Source organism: Ambystoma mexicanum, chromosome 1q (assembly GCF_040938575.1).
Source record: "Ambystoma mexicanum isolate Mex_15411 chromosome 1q, UKY_AmexF1_1, whole genome shotgun sequence".
In the NCBI taxonomy this organism is placed as follows: domain Eukaryota; kingdom Metazoa; phylum Chordata; class Amphibia; order Caudata; family Ambystomatidae; genus Ambystoma; species Ambystoma mexicanum.
The window spans coordinates 38,571,676-38,592,292 of record NC_090922.1 but is presented as its reverse complement, the minus strand read 5'-3'; the positions used below and the strand labels follow the sequence as shown (position 1 = coordinate 38,592,292).

The following is a 20,617-nucleotide window of genomic DNA, read 5'->3' as shown; positions in this document are numbered from 1 at the left end:
AAATATGAATGTTGCATATATTTAGGCAACTGACAAATTTTTTTCAAGGGACCGGGCTTTGAAACCCAAGGAAAACTTGTAGGGCTGAAACACTTAGCGACTTGCTTTGCTTCCAGAAGCTAGATCCACGCTGAATGAATAACTTATAATATTTATAGTGGTGCCCTGCTGAACCATCAGGGGCACTTGGGAATTCCTGTGTGATTCAGATGACAAGCTCGGAGAGTCCCTGGGGACAGATTAGGTCCAAACAGGCATTAGGAGCGCACCGAGATCAGGGGTGCTTGACTTTTACCTTGAGGCACACACAATGTGCCCTCTTAATGAGACCATGGAGGATTTAGATATGCTTTCCATACATTCCCTTGCACCACACAAGAAAATAGACCACAAAAGAACCAATCAAAGCCTCTGTAAACAGGAGTGGAGTCCTGGACAGCCAATCACAGCCTCCCTCCCATTTACCCATTGGGTGCAAATCCTCACAAAAAGCCCACTGCGAGGAGACTGTTGCAGGGCTATTAAACTCAAAGCCCCAGTCAGTCAGTGGGGGTTGGGTTGAAAGCAGGAACGGGAGCCAAGGCTGGAACTCCAACACAACCAGGAGAGGTGCAAGGAGCAGGAGCCAAGGCTGGAGCTCAAGCACTATCCAACAACCAATTTTTGTCTGAGTGACCCATGTGCCTGAGAAAAGTTGAGGGCCTAAAAATTGGAGATGAGATAGGAGCAACAAGTGAGCTATAATAGCAGCAGAGGTAAGTGGGTTGAGAGTAATGATCAAAGAGAAAGGAGGGGGTTATCAGGAGGTGAAGGGAGGTGAACATGACAAGGGGAGTAGAGGTGATAGTTAGGAGGTAGATGGATTTGAAGATCAGGAAGTGGATGAAGGAGAGCTAGATCCTACAATACTGTATATATCGACATGTTAAAAGGTAGAAAAAGGAGAACAGGAGAAAGGAGAGACAGCACTTAGACGACTGAAGGTTGTTTGTTGAGAGGTGAGAAGTTCCCATACGGTTGAAGGAGTGGTTCTACTTTCTATTGAAAGGTGGAGAAGAACGTAGAAGATAATGGAGGAGGTAGAAAATAAATTGATTAAGAGATTGATAAGAAAGGTGGAAGAGCAAAGGTATCAAGTGACAACAAGAGAAGAGGTAGGTGAAGACAAGCTCTTGGATATCAGAGAGAGTGAAGAGCTAAGGTGCAATCAGGAGAAACAGAAGGGCTGAACGAGGGGAGTAACAGAGCAGTGGGCCGAGGGGTGTGGATATCACATCTGAAGGATAGTATCACAGCAGTCCGCTGCCCTCCTTATCCTGTCCCTTTCCTGGCCCACACTAGAGGCACTGAAAGCTACCAAGGCCTCTGCCTGGGCGCAGCACCTGATTTCTCAAGAGGGGCTGGAAGGAGACCAGAACCAGGCACTGTGAAGCAGATGTAGTTTTAGTGCAACAGCAGGGAGGATCCTGAGAAAGAACTGATAAGGGTGCTGGAAACCCTGAAACCTCAAAATTGTGAATATAAGGGAGGACCTGGAGCATAGTTCGAAGCCAGAGACTTTTGGTACAGACTTCATCCATAGGCTCAATCTGGGAGGGGAGCCCAGAGAGAAGCTCAGATTGAGACAAAGCCATCATAAACTTTATCTGCAACCTGTAGTTGAGTTGGAACATTTAGTTAGTCCTGCCTCCTTAGTTGAAACTGACAGTTGATATGAGTGTTACTATACCCTCATCATGTTATTGTTCCCAAATTTTAAAGATTGCCCAATCAACTATCTTAAACTTGACTCTAGTATGTTGTCTGGTCTTTTGATCCTTGTCTGGTTTGACAGAACATTCAGACTTTTGAGGACCTTAGAGAGGAAGTTAAAACAAATAAATGTGTTTTGTAATATTCTTTACCTGAGGTTTAAGATACAAAAGTAAATCACTATTTCAGTTAGTGTGCAGAGAGGCCATTATGCAGACTGGAATCTCATAAAAGGATGGTTTTGAAGATGTGTAAGTGTATACTGTAAGGAACTTATGGTGGCAACAGTAAAGACAGACACAAGTGATCACAGTTCAAGGGTGTTTATATAACCTAAATCTAAGATGAGAGCAAGCTACGACCATCAAATAATAAGGCAGTCCGTGTTGTGTCTTTTCAAATAAAAGGTCATATACTACAAAAAGAATTTTTGCCAATCCTTGCCGCTAATTTTACAAAAATAGTGTGGGATAGTGTTCACAAGTAAAGAAAGAAGTGTTCACAAAAATGATAGGTCTGGATGCTATGCCCGGGGTCTCCCTTCCCCATGTTTTTAGTACGAGACAAGGCAGGACTTTTGAGCACAGCACACTCCTGGGCTTCTTCAGCACGAGGCTACAGTTCCTTTTTTCAATATCAGGACTTTTGGTGGTCAAGTCTATTTTTCTGGCAAAGTCTCTTGCCTCCGAGGGCCTGATGTGTCAAAATAACCAAAACAAAAGTACCTTCCAGTAAAATCCACATCAGGTGATTTCTCTTCACCCTTGGTTCCCCTTCAACCGGGCTCCAATCCTTCTTGCAACGTTGGCATCCCTCATTTGGGTTCACTGCGTCCTTTCATTCAAAGTCAGCAACTTGTAACATTCAAGAATCTCACTGTCTTTTTTAAACAACCATTCACTGTGGACCTCCCTCAGTCGGCTTAACTCTTGTCAACACAATGTACTTGGGTTATTGTGCTTCACCCCGCTTTGCAGGCATCACTCAGCCGGGTTCAAATTTGCCAGTTACACAGTTCACTTGGATTTTATCATAATGTGGGATTCACTTCCCTTAGCTTTCTTCTCTTACCCAAGACCGGGTCTCTGCCTCAGTCAGGCTCCCCTTAAGCCTCTAGTCAGGCTTTCTCTTAAGCACCCAGTCAGGCTTTCTCTTAAGCCTTGAGTCAGGCTTCACACAATTCTTTTATCACATAAGGTTCCCCAACGTCAGGCTCAAACCTTCTTTAGTGGTTCTTGCGCCTTGGCTTCCCTCTGTCGGGCTTGAGCTGCTTGGCCTTCCACTATTTGCTGGGTCAGACTTTCGAATGGGCAAGGACTTTCATGGGAACCTTGCCCTGACCACTCTGACCATTGTTCTGCTCTCTTTATTCCGTGTGTATGCTTCCCTCAGCCGGGCTCAAGCTGTGCAGGTTTTTTTCACCTTTCACCCCAATGCCTCTTGGGACTTGTAGTTGCTTTTTTTTACTTCAGGATTTCCCTTTCTCTCTTGTCTCTTTGTGATAGTTTCCCTCAATCGGGTTCAGAGGATCATCTCCCTGCGGACATCCCTCAGTCGGGTTCATGCTTGTTCACGGGTCTTATTTATTCTCGTGGTTACGGGTCAAAGACTTTGTACAAGGGTTTTCACTGTAATCTTGTATGACCACTTTGACCTCTTACATAGGCTCTCCCAGGGCCATCTGGTGTCTGTAGTTCAACGAAAGGGAACCAACCAGAGTATTTCGCATAAGCAGCCCGTGGCGCTAGAATACTCTGCTGCTGGTCTTCCCTTGGTTTCTCAAAAGTTAATTAACACACACAAGTACTTTGTTCACAACCTCTTTCAATTCATATCATGTTGCCATTTGTAACCTTTGCTGAATGCAGCGCGGTCAGCTATTGGCTCTCCCTGCGACTCACTGGCTGAGCTGAACTCCTTGGCGTTTCTTGTCTCTGGAGTCAAGGACGGTACCCCGGAAGTAAGCACTTCTCTCTGTCTTAGTTATCAGGGTGGGAGGCCGCTGTGCACCGTTGACATTTGTTGCACCACACGCTCGCTGTCGTTCCCAGTCTTATGATTCTTTTCACAGTGGTTTTGTGGGTCTGGGTCAAAAGGGGCAAGGGCACTTACCTCCTTGTTGTCCATTCAGGTTTCACCGCTTTTCTCCTCTTTTGAATTGCTGTCCTGCAACAGCCGCCACCTTGTGTGTTTTGCCTTGATCCCAGTGTGCTCCCGTGTTCCACATTTTATCCTGGCGGGGAAGGGAAAGGGCTGTCAGGTGTATTTAGTTATTGTAAATTGCCTGACCCTTATGTTGGGACAAGTCAGGTAAATGGCCCTGGTTTTAGTCTATTGTCTTTCCTGGTGTAAGAAAGTGTTTGTCTTGGAAAAAGGGTGCAGGGGGGGGGGGGGTGGATAGAGTTTTTGAATATTCTACGGGGTAGGATAAGGAAAGGGTGTTATAAGGAAGGGGGTACTGTGTCTCACCCATCGGGGTCCCACTTCCACTCCCCGAGGACCCCCATCCAGGTAATCCTCCTGCACTGGTCGACCCCCGGGAACTGGATCCAATAGCGATGACCGTGTCCTGGCCACCTGGATGACAGATCCCTGGGGACTAGTAAGTGAGACACCTTCAGGTTTCTCACAATACGTAGTAGCAATTGTGAAGAGGGTACCCCGTAGTTACGATGCCAGTAATTACTTTGAAGTAATTGAATTCGATGCAATTACTTCGAAAAAAGATAAGGGGTTGTGGGTACAGTGGTAAGAAGGAGGTGCGGAGGGGCTTAGGGAAGGGCTAGTAGTGTAGGGGAATGAAGGGGACATGGAGCTGGGCCCCCATTGAAAAGAAAAACCATTTCAGTCAAATTTCGAAGTAATGACTGCAAAGAAAATTACTTAGAAGTAATTACTGGCGTTGAAATTACATGGAACCATGAAGACAAAGAGACATTTATGAGACTGAGAGAAGGACTTACAGCAAAAAGCTATGGGACAACATGTGTGAGGCTTTGGTTCATTAGGATGTCTCCAGGTGCATCTTAATCTGTTATCAGACAAAAATAGAAGCGTCTGCATTTAAAACCTGTCAAAGAATATGTTAAAGTCACAGATTATATGCTAGAAAAAGAGCTGGTGGAGCCAGCTTTACTGTTATAGCACCAACTCTATGGAACGCCCCACCTCCCTGCATCCAAGAAGAACTGTCTTACTTAACCTTCAGAAAACGATTGAAAACCTTGTTGTTTAACAAATATGTCTAAGACCCCTCCCTTTCTACTGTCATTATCTGTCCTGCTTACTTTGCTCTGCTTGTTTACCCTAACATGTACCAGCGCTGTGATACCTCCGGGTCTGGGCGCTGTCACCAAATGAAATAAATTTCATTATTATGATGTTTTGTGGAGATGCCTGAAAGCCCAAATGCATTGTGCATAACTTCAATATTTGATCAGACATCACAGGGGATAGACCTTGTTTGATCAGTTTTTGATACTGGCTACCTAGGATGATTTGGACTATCGGGTGCGGGTGTGGTGTCTGGCACACAGAGCGAGAACACCTTTAGAGGTTAGACCGGAGCTTCATGGTGCAATATCTTCACACAGAAGCGTAATTGAGTATTGCACAAAACCGCCCATTGTTGGAAACTAAGTTTGAAGAAGAAGCATAAGGAAAGAGTTACCGCAACCAGAATGCTTCCAGTCGATTGTTAGAACTATCAGTCAAGTGGCAAAGAACTGGAGCGTAGAGGACAACAGATACCGGACAGGGTCAGATCATATTTTTGTTTGTTTGTTTGTTTTATTATTTATATTACTCACCAGACCCAAAGGTATTCGGGCGCGAAAGCATGATGAGGGTTATTCAGCTTAATTTACAGAATCGACAGGATTAGATAAAGTACAGCCAGGGTTACAGTGCTGTATACAGGCACAAACGTGGAGAAAGTAAACGAAAACAAGGGTACATACAATTTGTAGGGGGAATGCATAAAAAAGGCAGAACATATATACAGTGGATCCCTGAGAGGCTGGTTCGGTATGGTCAGACGTCATGTTCCTTTAGCCAATGAATGAGGTTGGATCGGAATTGTAAGTAGGGGAGATCTTCCCGTAAAACAGGGGGAAGGGAGTTCCAGTGTTGTGCTGCTTTGACAGGGAAACTACTCCCACAGGATTTAGTGAGCCTAAATGTGGGCACTAGCAAGAGGTTGGAGTTGGCTTTTCTTAGGGGGCGTACGGCTGTTTGTCTGGTGAATCTGTTTATTAGGTATTGAGGGGCTGCGTGGTTGAGGCATTTGTGTGTCCGAGATGCAGTTTTAAGGAGTATTTTGTCTTTAGTGGAGAGCCAGTTGATGGATCTCCTGAGGTCTGATATATGGGTGTTTTTAGGAAGACTAAGGGCAGCTCTTAGTGCATTATTTTGAAGGGTCTTAATTTTGGAAGTAATGTAGTTATTGCTGCCTATATATAGAGCATTACAATAGTCTAATTTAGAAAAAACTAGTGCTCTAGCTAGGGTGACGCAATTGTTCGGGGATAGGAAGGGTTTGGCTGCTCTAATTAACTTGCAGGTATAGGAGGTGGCTGAGGCCATAGCATTTACTTGTTTGCCAAAGGTAAGCGTGGAATCTTAGTAAAAGCCAAGGGTTTTGACTACTTTGGCCACAGTATTGTTGTTGGTGTCAATTATGAAGCATAATTGGGGCCAAGTTTTTTAATGTTGGAGAGTGAGCCTAGGATGAGGAATTTTGTTTTGTCATCATTCAAGCATAGTCCATGGGAGGCCATCCATGCCTGGATGATGAGGTAAACTCTGTTCACAAAGGCCAAATCCTTGTCATAATCGCCCGTCAGCGGGATGAGGATCTGTGTATCATCTGTGTAGTTAGTGTAGGTGATACCTAGACCATCTAGATCATCAAAATGGGGCTTTGTGAAGATGTTGTACAGAGTGGGAGACCCGCATGAACCTTGGGGTACACCATATGTGATGGGTACAGGGTCCGGAGCTGCTAAGGGAGAGAAAACCCTCATAGTCCTGTTATTAAGGAAGGACTGGATCCAAGTGACTGCCTCTTGGGACAAGCGGGCTGCGGTGACCAAATGGTCAGAGTATTGAGTGGTCTACCCGATCAAATGCAGCACAGAGGTCGAGGAGTAGCAGAAGTGACGTCTTGCCTTTGTCTCTAAGTGTGTCAATTTGTGCCTTGAGGTCTAGGAGTGCAGTCTCAGTATCATGTTGTGGTCTGAACCCGGACTGGCGAACTCCAAGGAGTTGGTTAAGTTCCAGATGATGCTGAATTTTTAGGTATGCTACTTTATCCAGGATTTTAAGTAGGAAAGTCACAGTAGTTGTGGGTCGATAATTGGTTGGGATGGCTGGGTCCAAGGTTTGTTTTTTAAGGAGGGGAAGGACCCACAAGTGTTTCAAGTTGCTGGGTATGGTGCCAGATGAGAATGAGGCATTTATGAGTTTAGTGATGAAAGGTGAGAGTTCACGGGCTGCGTCTTTTATGAGTTGGGCTGGGCACAGGTCGCCCTGACAATTGGACGGTTGAGGGAGAGGATGACGAGAACTTCTTTAATAGAGACTTTGCAGAAGTGGAAACTGGGGGTGTCTGGTCTGTGTGGAGTTGGTGTAGGTTGCGAGGTGGGTGGAATGTTCGTAGCAGTCTTAGGGGTGGTACCTTTGATATCGGTTTTGGGAGCAGTGATAGTACTTTTTTTGTTGTTTATCTTTGCCTGGAGCATTGTGATCTTGTTGGCCAAGGCCTCTTGTATACTTGTGCACCAGTTCTTATATTTGAGGCATAAATCAGGTGCTTGGATAGGGGATTTTACTTCTTTCAGCATAGAGAACAATTCTTTGGTGTTAGATTTAGCTTGAGAGATTCGGGAATTATAGGACGTTTGTTTAGCTAGGATAATCTCTTTTTTTATAGAGGGTGGCTAGTTTGTTCAGGTTGTTTTTGTTGACGTCTGAGGGGTCTGGTCTCCAGATTTTTTCACTCAGTCGTTTCTTTTGTCTGATGTCTTTCAGGAGGGGTGAACCACGTATTTAAGTGTTGGCGGGGTTTGCTTTTTCTAATTTTCAGTGGTGCAATGACTTCTAGAGAGGCCAGCATCACTTCGTTGTAGATATCTACCATGGTGGCTGGGTCAGTCTGATCTGAGATGGAGTTTAAAGTAGGAAGGATGAGGGGGATGAGATTTTCAGGAGTGATGTTTCTTTTATTTCTGGTGGGTGCAGTGGGAGCTAAGATACTTTTGTTCAATGGTGGTGTGGCTTCTAGGGAGAACGATATCAGGTGGTGGTCGCACCAGTGCTGAGGCAGTATGGACGTGATAGTGGTTGGGCAATTATGTTCCGCAATCCAATCAAGGGTCTGTAATCTTTTGGGAGAAACCTAGTTCCTCGAGGGCGTTTTTAATCTGTAGGACATTGGTGTCTCATGAGTCGTTAAATCCGTTAAATCCAAGGTTGAAATCTCCTAGGATGAGGCATTGAGTAGAGTTTTTTAGGTTATTGAATAGTAGGTTCATGAGGTCTTCCTCAAAGGAACCTAAGGGGCCTGGTGGTCGGTAAATTAGGTGGATGGTGATAGTTTGGTTGTTGGCTATGGTGAGTTTGGCCGTTAAGGTTTCACAGGAGTAAGAGTTAGTCGGTGCAGATAGTCTTAACGGTAAGTTATTTTTAACGATTATAGCAAGGCCGCCACCTCTAGAAGTGGTGCGATCCAGTCGTATAAAGGAATAGTTGTCTGGGATGGCTACCATGATAGCTGGGCCTGCTGCTAGGTGGAGCCAGGATTGGGTAATGGCTAGGAAATCTAAGTTTTCATTTTGGATTATGTCCGCTATGTCTGTGGCATGGGCTACCATAGAGCGGGCGTTTATTAAGGCACCTTTTATGCCAGGATGTGTGGGTGGGGCAGGGGGCGGCTGATCTATTTGTTGGCTGTTTGGGGAGGTGCTGGAATCTCTAAAAAGTTGGCAATTAAGTTGTAGAGGATGTTGGCCATGATTATCTTTGTGGGTTGGAATATTGGAAGTGGACAGGGTGTGGATGGTAGAAGGCTGAGAATTGGTTAAGGGATCGTAGATTCTGGGGAGTCTAACGCGGAGTTTAAGGTTCCGCTGTTGGAGACTGCAAGGTGTGGTAGTCATGGTAGCAAGTAGTTGAGGTGGTGTTTGCGGTGCATTAGCATGAGGTAGTTGGTTCTGTGGCTGGGACATGTTTGGCATATGAAGGGTGATCAAATTCAGGATGGTTCTAAGTAGAACCGTGTACAGTATTGGCAGGTACATAGTATGCTTGTTTAAGTAGCTAGGATACTATGAATTATGGCTAAACTGGGATAGTCATGTCAACCTAGCCAGGTTATGAGGCAGATACGGCAGGTTCTGAGAAATGTATATATTATAGTCTGGCAGTAGCTTAGCTATTTGCAATGCGCAATAATATGTTAGCAGTGGCTGATTAATAGTTTACATTTACAAGAGCTAATGGAAATATACAGGTCATCTAGATACGATTTTGCAGATACAAGCAGAAATGGCAAACAATGGCTAATAGGGAAATGCACAGGCCACCTGGAAATGGCAAACAATGGCTAATAGGGAAATGCACAGGCCACCTGGGAATGGCAATCAATCGCTAATAGGGAAATGCACAGGCCACCTGGAAATGGCAAAAAATGGCTAATAAGAAAATGCACAGGCCACCTAGATGCGAATTTGCACATACAGGCAGAAATGGCATTAATGAATATAACCACAATGGAGAGCCATATTGCATGCAAGTAACTTTCCCTCCTGTTTCCCTTTGTAACTTTAGCATTTACCCAAATGTACCTAGGTACCCCCCCCCCCGTTCCCTCCCCACCCCCCACCCCCTTGTAGTGATGTCTATACTGGAAGGCCTGGAACGGTGCCACTAAGATATGCTTTTTGTTTTGTAGAAAAACCATGTCAGATTGAGCAGCTTGACCGGACCATTCTCTCCGGAGTTTATAGTGTGCGGAAAGGAAAAACGCAGCTGCATAAATGGGCTGAGCGTTTAGTTGTCTTGTGCGGCACCTGCCTTATTGTTTCCTCTGTGAAGAACTGCCAGGCAGGGAAGATGCACATTCTGCCCCTTGTTGGAGGCAAGGTAAGGCTCCATTAATAATGATTTCTGGGCATTATGAATTAATTATTTTCTCGTATTTATCAATATAGTCTGTTTCTGTGATAGTTGTTTGTCTCTTTGGTGATTTAAGCCAGCAACTGCTGTTGAATACCTCCTACTTGCACCACAATATGTGTTATATGTACCAATGTGAGATTGCACTTGTGTGTTATGAACAAACCTTGGCTCTGAACAAGAGTAGTGTGCTAATGGCTAAGAAATGAGGTAGAAGTGTTGCAGTAACTGGCCACTTCCTTTTTAGCAAAAGGTATGGTCTCAACATCCAACTTCGAGACCAGGTCAAGTCCTCTAAAGAAGAATAACTAAATCCAGAACCTTTAGCGTGTATCAAGAAAAAAAAAAAGGGTTGTCTGTACTATTGCGCTATGGCGACCATCTGTTGGGATTGTTGCATTCCTTGTCCTTGAGACTGGCTTATGATTTCATGCAGTATGTCTTAGTCAACACCTGCAGGTTTGGTACCTGATCTGTCATTCAACCTCTGTTTAACAGCTTAAGTTTCAAATTCTTGTTTGGGAATTCTTAGATTCAGTAATGCAGGTGTCTGTAAAAGACTCTGCTCTTATGGACTAAGGATACCATTTCATACTCACACTTTTTGTAAATAGTTTGATGAATCTCAGCTCTGTGCTCGAAATAATCACCTGTGTCACACAGATGTAACCTATTAGGGAAGTACACTGAATCAATGTGAGCAGAAGTGCACACATTTTAATTTGTTTGCTCAATTACTGACTGGCTTTGCTCAGAGTGTGTAACTGCATTACATTCTCTGTCTGACCTTGGCCATTATCACATTATTTGAAATTATTTTTGCAGCCATACTTTAAAACATTATTCGGCACAAAATGGGTCACTTATCGTTCAAATGATACTACCACAACCCATGATGTGTGATTTTTTTGGACTTGGATTCATTTTACCTTAGGAATGCCTTAATTTAAGTGAAGGTCCTGAATTGCCCAAATCAAGGGAAGAGCTCCCTTCACATATTGTACTTGTTAGTCTGCGTCTTATCCCTCCCACTGCATCCTAGCAATGTCCCAATCCGGAGGATAAGCTATTGGCGCTTTCAGAAGAAGTTACTGTATATAAACCCATCTGACAAATTAGTTTTCATTATTCGTCGTCCTGCATTATGTTGCATTCACATTATTCGAGTGAAAATGTCTCCCCATAGCCCATTTAGATGAAGTAACCATTGCTCTGCGGGATACTGGGACGAGTAGTGGCTAAACCGCCTAACAAGCCAGCAGTGATCCCAATTGTAAAGATGATACCGACACAGCCCGACAGGTGTACTTTTTTCACCTTTTGTGGTAGTGCAGAGTGAGAGCTGGCTGCACTGTTCAGAATGGGCATTAGGTGATAGCAGTAGCAACCCAAACAACATAAGTACAATGGTCCCAAACAAAAGTATCACCAATCAAGATTCTATAGGAATATAGACTTTTATCAAACAATAAAATGCAAACAACTAATTAGAACCCACTAAGAAACTCATCCCTGTAAATGAACACAGAGAATGCAATATTTTGTGAAAGTACATTATAGGTAGATGAACAGGGGCGTTCAGGCACAAGGCTGGCACAATGTCACTGTTCAAACGAAATATCTAGTAGAAAAAAATAGGAAAGTAGGGCTTAAAAGTCACTATGCTCCTGAAAGGTGGATGGACCACGAGGATGGGTGTTTTACCAGTAACTTACTTCCTCCTCTTTGGGGCTCAACAGTGTTGATCTAGGCTTTTCAATGTCGGTCCGGGAGTCTGGATGCTTTTGGCGCTGGGCCAGTGTTGAGTCCAGATGTGTCAGCGTCTGGTTCAAGAGTGGAGTGCTGCCTAGCAGCAGTGATGGTGTGCGGGTAGAACAAACTGGGGACGGCGGGTGATGTTTTGTCAATAGTGTTAGAAGATTCAGCGGCCCTGGGTGCAGAGAAGCAGAGATTGGCCTTCAGCAGTGAGCAGGCTTGGCTGGCTCATCACAACATTGGGGTGCTCCAGTGGCTTCGGCTTGGAGGGGCCCTGATGGCGATGTTGAGTTGGGGATGCTGAAAGAATCCAGGGTTGCAAATGCAAACAGTAGAGCTTCAGCATCAAGTGAAACTCAGTGCTGTGGATGTAGTTGGGCATCAAGGTCGGAGAGGGCTCCAGCGGTTCCAGTGCAACAGCTGGGATGGTGTTGAAGGTGCCCATACAGTGTTGATACGGTTTGAAAATGATGGGAAAGTTAGGGCTCACTTCCTTAGTTCTCTGGTTTCTGGGAGTCCCCATTCAGTGGCTCCAGAACAATGTGAGTCATTCTGCAATCCTACACCAGAGAGCTCCAGAGAGCTTGGCTTACACCTACTGGAGCCTGGTTCCAGTGCAACCAGTATGAAGGCCTTGCTCTAAATAGCAGTCACCCCCACTGTTCCTAGGGGATGGTTGGGGGACAGAGTTCTCATCTGCTTTGGATGCCTTCTAACTTTACCTATTTGACGGAGGACATTGCAATGGACTGTGCTCCTAGCAGACATCCAAAATGCATCCTCCTACTCAATCAAAAAATGAGGGGGTGCACTCTCCTTTTAAAGGCACAAATGGCATACTGGTTGGTCCAAAGCAGGCATGCTACATTGGATCCAATCCAGGTTGTTGTAACAAGTGCCCTTTGCCTCATGGCGTCATACTCTGAGTACTTCGCTTGGAGGAAATGTAGGGAACAGGCAAAGGAAGAGAGCGAGCCGAACAGAGAACAAGATGGTGGGACCCTTCATCTAGCCTACCTCTCGCTTCTGGCTAATTTACTCCATCCCCTTCCCATGGCTACTGACTTCAAAGGCACTCCAGTAGTCAGAACCCTGATGTTAGAGTGGCTTTATTATGTCAGTGCTGCCTCTAAAGCACAGTTTCCCCAGAGGCCTCCTTGGTGAAGTTCATATGCCCAATGGAAGGTGTCACTTTGCATTTGTAGAATGTCTGACAGCACAGAAAATGACTTTGCACTTATGATCAGGTTGAATCTGGCCAGCTGGCTCATCCACCTAAATATGTCCCGATTTATTTTGTGTGGTCTTCCAAGATGCCTCTCGTCCTGTTAGCCATTTATCCCGATGTGCCTGTCTATATCGTTTTTGCTGACAAAGCCCTCCATGACTGGGGAGGAAGGATAGCTTATAGGCAACGTGTTTGTCTTGGAACAACGCGGAGCAACACAGGTTTGAATCCTGAACCTGCGTTTAGAAACCACCAGCTGGTAATAAGCGTGTTCTAAATGAACAATAAAATAAATGACTGGTCATTCTGTGCACACCTGCTCCATGTCTATGTCTGTTGTCACATCCTGCTGACTTTGCAATGCCATTTTGTAAGCCAAAATGGCAGCAAAAGCATCAGACGGACAATCTCCTAGGATGGTCAGGCACACCTTCTCGGTCACCAACCTCTCCTGTCTCCCACTAGGAATAATCCCTCTTCCTATTAGCTTACTTTGGTCATCTGGGGAAACCAACCTCTCTGCCACCAAAGATACTTTCTTACTAACCAGTTCAATTCCCATCACCCCTATCATTCCGTGATGGCTATCACAGAAAGGTGGAATCCTCCTGAGAGCACGACCATGCATGCAGCCTTATACCGGCTCCCACCCTCTTCACCTGTCAAAGGAAGGCTGTGGGTTGGCTTCATGATTAGCAAGGCCAGTCCATCTGACCCTTTCTCCTCTCAAAATGCATCTTCCCTTCCCTTAAATGTATTGCTATTGAACTATTGTACTTGCCTCTCTAAACACATTTCTGTTCAACCATTGCACCTACCCCTCTTGGTATCCCTCTCTTCTTCCGCAATCTTGACCTCTTACTCTAGTCTGTACCCACTGAAATACTAGAAATTCTGTGAAACCTGAGCCTCCTGAACATGACTAAGACTCACTTACTTTAGCTTAACTCTACGCTTCACGGCCACACTGGACGATTGCCCTCCATACCCAGCTCACTTCCATTAGTATCAACGCACTTGACCTAGTTTTTCACAGTCCCTGTTCCATTGAGCCCTCACCTTCTTACCCACTCCCTCCTTGACTTCTATATCTGTCCCTTCACCTCTTTTCCCTGCACCCATTGCTTGATAGCCAAACACAACTTCACACCTGATGCAATGGCTCCATCTTCAAGTATAATCCTCAATTCCAGCTTTTTTTACTTGTCACTGACTCCATTGAAGAGGCCTTCCTGGACATCAGTTCAGCGCAAGCATTGCCTTCTAAACACAAAGGTTCTGGCCAATGCTTCACTCCCTCTCACCCTTGCACTCAACCGAGTTTCTCCAAGCCATGCAACAGCTGAGGACAATCACGCAGCTGTACTTGCACCTTTGGCGCTGTACCTGCTGTCCTCTCCTTGCATCCTACAAGGAATCTTTCCACTTGCCAGAACACTGCCATGGCCATCTATTTATACCAATCTTATCTATTCACTCTGCTGTCACACAGAAAATATCCATGATCCTGTACTGCATGCGCCCCTCGCCCTGATTTTTCTCCTGTCAAGGGACGACTTTGTCTGCTATTTCACCAAAATCTCCAAAATAGCAGACACTCTGACTACCTTCTTCTCCACCTCCAACCGAATGTACTCCACCTCCCTCTTCGTGCACCTTGCCCTCTGTTTTGTACTTATATTGCACCACCTGATGGGACTGGCACTCATCGTCTGGTCTTCACACCCTTCATATGTTTCCGCCGTCCTCAATGCATCATAAATAGTCATGTGACCGGCACCCATAAGCTACTCCAGCAATACTCCTACATTGTGCCCCCTTTTCCCACATACTGATGGGATAGCTAAGCTAACTTGCATCCGATCAGAGAGTGCACAACTCAGCCCATTTAAAATGGAAGCATATTGTTTTAAAAGCACATGACCCTAACCATGCCATGGCTCCTCCTGCCTCATGCTCTAAACAGGCTCACTTTGCCTGGCTTTTTTTCTGCGCGCTTGGTACTGGGCGCATCTAGAACAGCTGGTGTCATGGCCACAGGCCCCAGGGCACACAAACCACCCCATCTAGTGATGGGGGCAATGGGTCACTTGTCCCACTCATGTCTCTTTGGGACTCATAGACACAGGGGCCCTGGCTGGACTCCGTCCTGGCTCCTTTGGCACCAGGCTCATATAAAGAAGTGAGCCGGAACACTTTTTTTCAGTGCAGGAGTGCTTTTATTTCACAAGAACTTTCTAGGTGGTGCTGAAAGCCTTTATTCCAGAACGTGCACTTCACTGGGGTGTGGCTCCCTAGGCTGGTCTTCACGTGCTGACTCAGGGAGTGGCAAGGTGTGGCAGTCAGGCTGAAGCTAGTGGGCGTGGCTTCTGAGGCTCAGCTATATAAGCAGCTCCATCTTTCAGGCTGGTGCTTCGCGTTACATTGCACTTCCGTGCAACAAGACGCTCACCGCAGCCAGGACCAGCAGCAGACTTACCTCGTTGATTCCTGTGCTGCAACCGCTTGCTTACCTGGTCCCCGGCGCTCATCTACACAGCAGCAGTCCATCTTCCTAACAACAGTTGCTTGCTTACCTGGACTCCGGCGTTCATCTACACGGCAGCTGACCATTTTCCAGGCACATGCAGAGCTGGATCCCAATGCCGCAGCTCCAGCGGTCATCATACCAAAGAAGCCGAATTCCTGAAAAGAAGACAAGACAAGGTTAGAATCACTACTGACATGTGTTCTTGGGTCACGCTGCTATTAAAACCCACGCGCACCCCTTGAGGTTACTTACCAGTTACCAGACCGTCGTAACTGCTCACCTCTTATTTCCGGTACCGATTCAACCTCTGCAGCGACCGCCGGAACCACAGCATCACCTGCATGGGGAAAGAACAGAGAAAGAGACATTATACACTGAACGGACACTAGTTTAACAACGAACTTTACCAATACAATTACAAAAGTCGAAAGACTAGCTGGCGAGTGAAAACAGGGAAACACTTACCAGCAAGAGAAGTGGACTAGCCCCAGCCGGCATGGGCTAACACGTTAAGAGACCAGTGAAGGAACTCGGTCCATTAGATAAGCGCCCCTGCCAGAAGCAGCAGGATGGAGAGCCCGCCATTATCATTCAACAGGTGAGCCCTCCAGAGTTAGCGCACCCCATGGGAAAGCACGTATTGGGAGAACAGATCTGAAGAGGGGGTCAGGACCGTAAACTGCATACTTACAACCCTCTTATATTCACGCAGCAATCGCGCTGTCCAGCCGCAACCACCCACATAGGCGCATAGAGAAAGCCAGACAAGAGAGGTTTCACCCCTGGGGAGGGCTGCGACCATGCCACAATTCCTCCGCAGATACCAGGTGAGCGCAACAGTTGGTTGGTTCTTCGCCACACCTTAATTGTTTCCTCCAATGTATCCTGTCTGCCCCCTAGACTTGGGTTCTACCCTGCTTTGATTGCTTGCTCCAAAGTTCTTGTGCTTCTAACCCTGCCCTGCGTGCAGGAATTCTTTCTCAGAGGTGGTTCCCCATAGCCTTTGTTAGTGTTGCGGCTCATTGGTCAATGCCCCTTGTGCACTTCTCACAACATGCAAACTGTTCAATTGTTTGAGACAAGATTGGTGTGGCAGAACTTTCTCTTCTGTTGTTCCTTGTCACAAGGACACATTTCCAGACGATTAGTAATTCTCTTTGCTTTCTTGCACTATCGACTAGGGACTCCTTTCCACTCACGGGGCAAGGAGAAATTCAGCAGCCCCAGGATGGTCTCCCTTGACAGTTATGCCCTGGCCAACCAGAAGGTGCCAGACAGGCCTAACACCAGTGCATGAATCAATAGGTCCCAAATGCACCCACTAAGGTTCCCGGTTGGCCGAAGTCTACTGGTACATGTGCTGGGTTGCCGCATAGACATAAATCTAGCAGACAAGGCAAAGGGCAGTCACTGACCAAGCAGATCCACTCTGTGTTTGCCTGTGTTCGCCTGGAACGCCTGATGCAGACAACCTACAGCAACTGATAAGATAGGTGTGGTGTGGGCAGGGAGTAATTATATTATAATTTTAATAGTTTTTTTTATAACGCGCATTATACCGAAGAGGTTTCTAAGCGCGGTCCCGGGTTCAAACCTGTGTTGCACTGCATCGTCTTGCTTCCAAGAAGAGTGTATTGCCACTGAGCTATACTACCCGTTCACAGCCTTTTTGTACTCCAGTAAAACCTCATCACTCTTGTTACCTAATATCATATCATATATGCCTACCTGCATTTAGTCTTTTTAAGGTAGATTAGCCATATTCCACATCTGATCTAACTGTATAGGCTAGCCTTATGCTTATGATTGTTGGGGCTAGGAAGCGCACCAAACCTAGATGGATTGTTGGAGGTCGGAAATGTACCACACTTAGATGGATTGTTGGAAACACTGATGTGTCACACTTTGATGGCAGGTTGGGGGTAGGGAATACATTGCTACTAACTAACCATATTAAAAACTCACCTTTTTGCATACTCTGCCTCAAACTCTGAATTAGACAATATTCAAACAGAGGTCATGTCAAGCGGAACAATGCTTAATAAGCAAGGCAAAACCAATCAAAAATGGCAAGAAAGAAACCAGAACATACCCTACAAATCAACCCAGAAAAGACATAATTTGCTTAAAAAACTGGAATAATTGTAGTATCATTTCAACATTAAAAAATACATATTAAATCTACATGATTAGGTATTAGCTTATTCGAGGGGATTGGGTCCTCCGACGTATTCCATATCAATGACAGAAGTCACCACAGCTGTGCTGCTTTGGAAGATCTTTTGGTGTCTGCGTCCTGTGTCGATGACGTCGATACGATGTCCTCGAGGGCCTCCGTCGAGCCGACCTCACTGGATGTTATAAGTAGGACGCACGACGCCCGTAGCCTCAGTTCTGTTTTTTTCTGCGAACGTGTTCGCTTCGGAGATCTCGGCGCGCCTCGGTTCTACTGAATCCTGTTCTTTCGGTTCTTCAAACCTATTTCTTATGATCTCTTTGGCTTCTTCCACCCCGCGGTCCGGTTTTAAGAAGTGTTGAGTGTGCGGGTCCAAGATGTCACTGACGGACACGCACGACGCTTGCCTCTGGTGCCTCGGGGAGGACCACGATACGGATGACTGTTTCGACTACCAATCGCTCACATCGAAGGCCTTGCGGGAGCGTAAGAAGAAGCTGTCTGTCAGTAAGGTGGCCAAGCCCCAGAAGTCGCGTTCCACTGGTCTTTCGACGGATGATTCGAGGGGCGAATCTCTGTATCGTCGTCGTGAGTCGGGGGTTCTCGATCTGGGGTCGGTCCCACCATTCTTCTGCCTCTTCGAGGCACTCCAGGAAGCACCGTCACAGGTCGCCTTCCCTGTCCCCGTCGGCGGGTTGCTTGTCCCAACAAGCATTCCACTCCTGAGGAATGGGATTCCTTCCGAAAGGAGATGTTGGCGATTTTCCAATCGCAGGGCTCTGGTCCGTCCGTGCTGTCGAAAGACGCCAGCCGTGACCGTTCTAGAGACGCTGCTCGTACGCCTGCGGGCTCGAGCAGTCGTCGCGACCACCGGGCGCCTTCGAGGTCCCGTTCGGACAAGGATGGTCGCTCTAGACATGCCCGTTCAAGGTCCCGGTCCTCGGCGCCCTCGAGACCGCGAGAACCTGTGAAGTCTTCGAAGAAGACATCGACGCCTGCGGCGCCGCGGTCGTTGACGGACTCTCTCGAGGCTCTGCCTCCGAGGAAGCCGTCGACGCCATCAGCGCCCAGGCTGTTGAGAGACACGCTCGGGGCTCCGCCCTCGAGGCCTGTGTCGACGCCGTCGAAGCTGTCAGCGCCGCGCTCGACGCCGATTCCATCAACGCCCTCAATGCCTTTTCGAGGCGGCTTTGTCAGAGGTTCCCCGTGGCACGGTGGAACCCCCCAGAAAGGCTCCGGCCAAGGCTAAACATGTCTTTGTTCCTTTTTCTGTACCCTCCTTCCGGCCTCTGGATTGTATTTCTGAGGTGGATGAGGGGTCTGAGGAAGGTGAGGTTCCTGCAAAGGTTCCTGATGACCTCCTTTCTGGTCATGATATGATATGGTATGATATGGCATTTGTAACGCACCTATACACAAGTGTTTCAAGGCGCGACGAGGCAGGGAGGGGGGAACAAGGGGAAGACAGACAACGATCCTACTAGTCCAGGTGTCATTCAGACCGCGCAAGTGCAGGGGTAGGGGGAAGGGAAAAAGTGCAAGGGGAAGGGGGAGGGGGGGGGAGTGCAGTACAAATAAGTAGAATAGAAATAAAATATTAAATAAATAGGGCCAGCTGGTGGCAAGTGCAAGGTAAGTGCAGACACGTGCTGGGGGGGGTGGGGCTGTAGTGATACAGAGACAGTCCCGCAGTGCAGGGGTTGCCAGGGAGGCAGTGCAAGTGAAGAGTGACTGGGCCCAGGACCGAGGTCGGTGAGAGTGGCCCAGTTGCAGAATCAGTGCAGTGTTGGTGAAGAATTTAGCAGGGGAGAGGGAGAGAGAAAGCAGAAGTGAAGAGGAAGGTTTTGAGGTGCTTCTGGAACCGGAGATGGTTCTCCTCAAGTTTCAGGGAGGCAGGAAGGCTGTTCCAGAGGGAGGCCCCTGCCGCGGAGAGAGATCTACCCCCATAGCCAACTTGAGGACCTGCGTCAGTCGTTGCACGACGCCAGTGGTCTAGACACCTCTCCAGAGGTGGAGTTTGGTAGGCCTGAGCCTGGCATGTGTGTCCTCATACCGGAGCCTGATGTCGAGGGTCACGGATTACCTGGGGTGGTCTGCCCCCCCTGGGGATTTTCAGCAGCATGACCTGACTGATATCCTCGACCAAGATCACCAACTGACCCGGTTCTGCCATTCCATATGGCCTTGCAGAGAAGGGTGGCTGCGGCTTGGACTTCTCCGGAAAGTCTCCCGGCAGTGAGCAAGTTCTTGCCGAAGAAAGATCACCCAGCCAGTGGCGACCCCTGTTACTTGACCAGGCACCCTACTCCGGAGAGTTTGGTGGTGCAGGCGGCTACGGCCCCCCGCAAAGCAGGCGTTGTACCCTACCATCCCTCCTGATAGAGACTACCAACATTTTGACGGCTAGGCAACGGTGTTTTCTTCAGGGGGTATGGCTCTTCAGGCAGCCAACTCCATATGTGCCTTGCCACGTTTCACGCACACTCTGTGGAACTGTATTTCCTTAGCAGCTGAACATATTCCCGAAGGGGAGGAACGGGATGGTTTTCTATCGTGCAGGATGGCAAGGATGCCATGTGAGTCCGTTCGGTTGGGTCTGGACATGGTAGATTGCATCAGCCGGTCCATAGCGGCGAGCACTGTAATGCGCAGGTTTGCGTGGTTACGTAAGTCGGGGTTTGCACCTGATGTGCAGGCCTGACTTCTCAACATGCCCTTTGACAGTGAACATCTTTTTGGCAGCAAGGCTGACGAGAGCCTTGAGAGGTTGCAGACCTCCAAAGCTGCAGCAAAGTCGTTGAGCGCTGCAGTTCGCCAACCTCCGCCTTTTCGTCCTAGGGGACAGCAATGGAGGGAAGGTTCCTTTCAATATTACTCATCCTTTAGTAAATCGAGAGGAGCTGCAAGTCAAAGGGGCAACCGTAGGAGTGCCAGAGGTGGAAAACAGGGTACTCGAGGTGCCAAGGCCGCTCGGGCAGTTGCCTCTTTGCCCTCAGGCACT

The 20,617-nt window shown here is 47.2% G+C and overlaps 1 protein-coding gene across 2 annotated transcripts in view; it reads left to right on the top strand.

Moving 5' to 3' along the window:
* The window catches only part of PHLPP2 (PH domain and leucine rich repeat protein phosphatase 2), a 1,504,106-nt gene that overhangs the window by 357,740 nt on the left and 1,125,749 nt on the right, over positions 1-20,617 (top strand). For both annotated transcript variants that reach the window (XM_069635467.1, XM_069635468.1), the window contains exon 4: positions 9,704-9,894. In XM_069635467.1, coding sequence (XP_069491568.1) covers positions 9,704-9,894 — 191 coding nt within the window. The remainder of the gene's footprint in view (positions 1-9,703; positions 9,895-20,617) is intronic.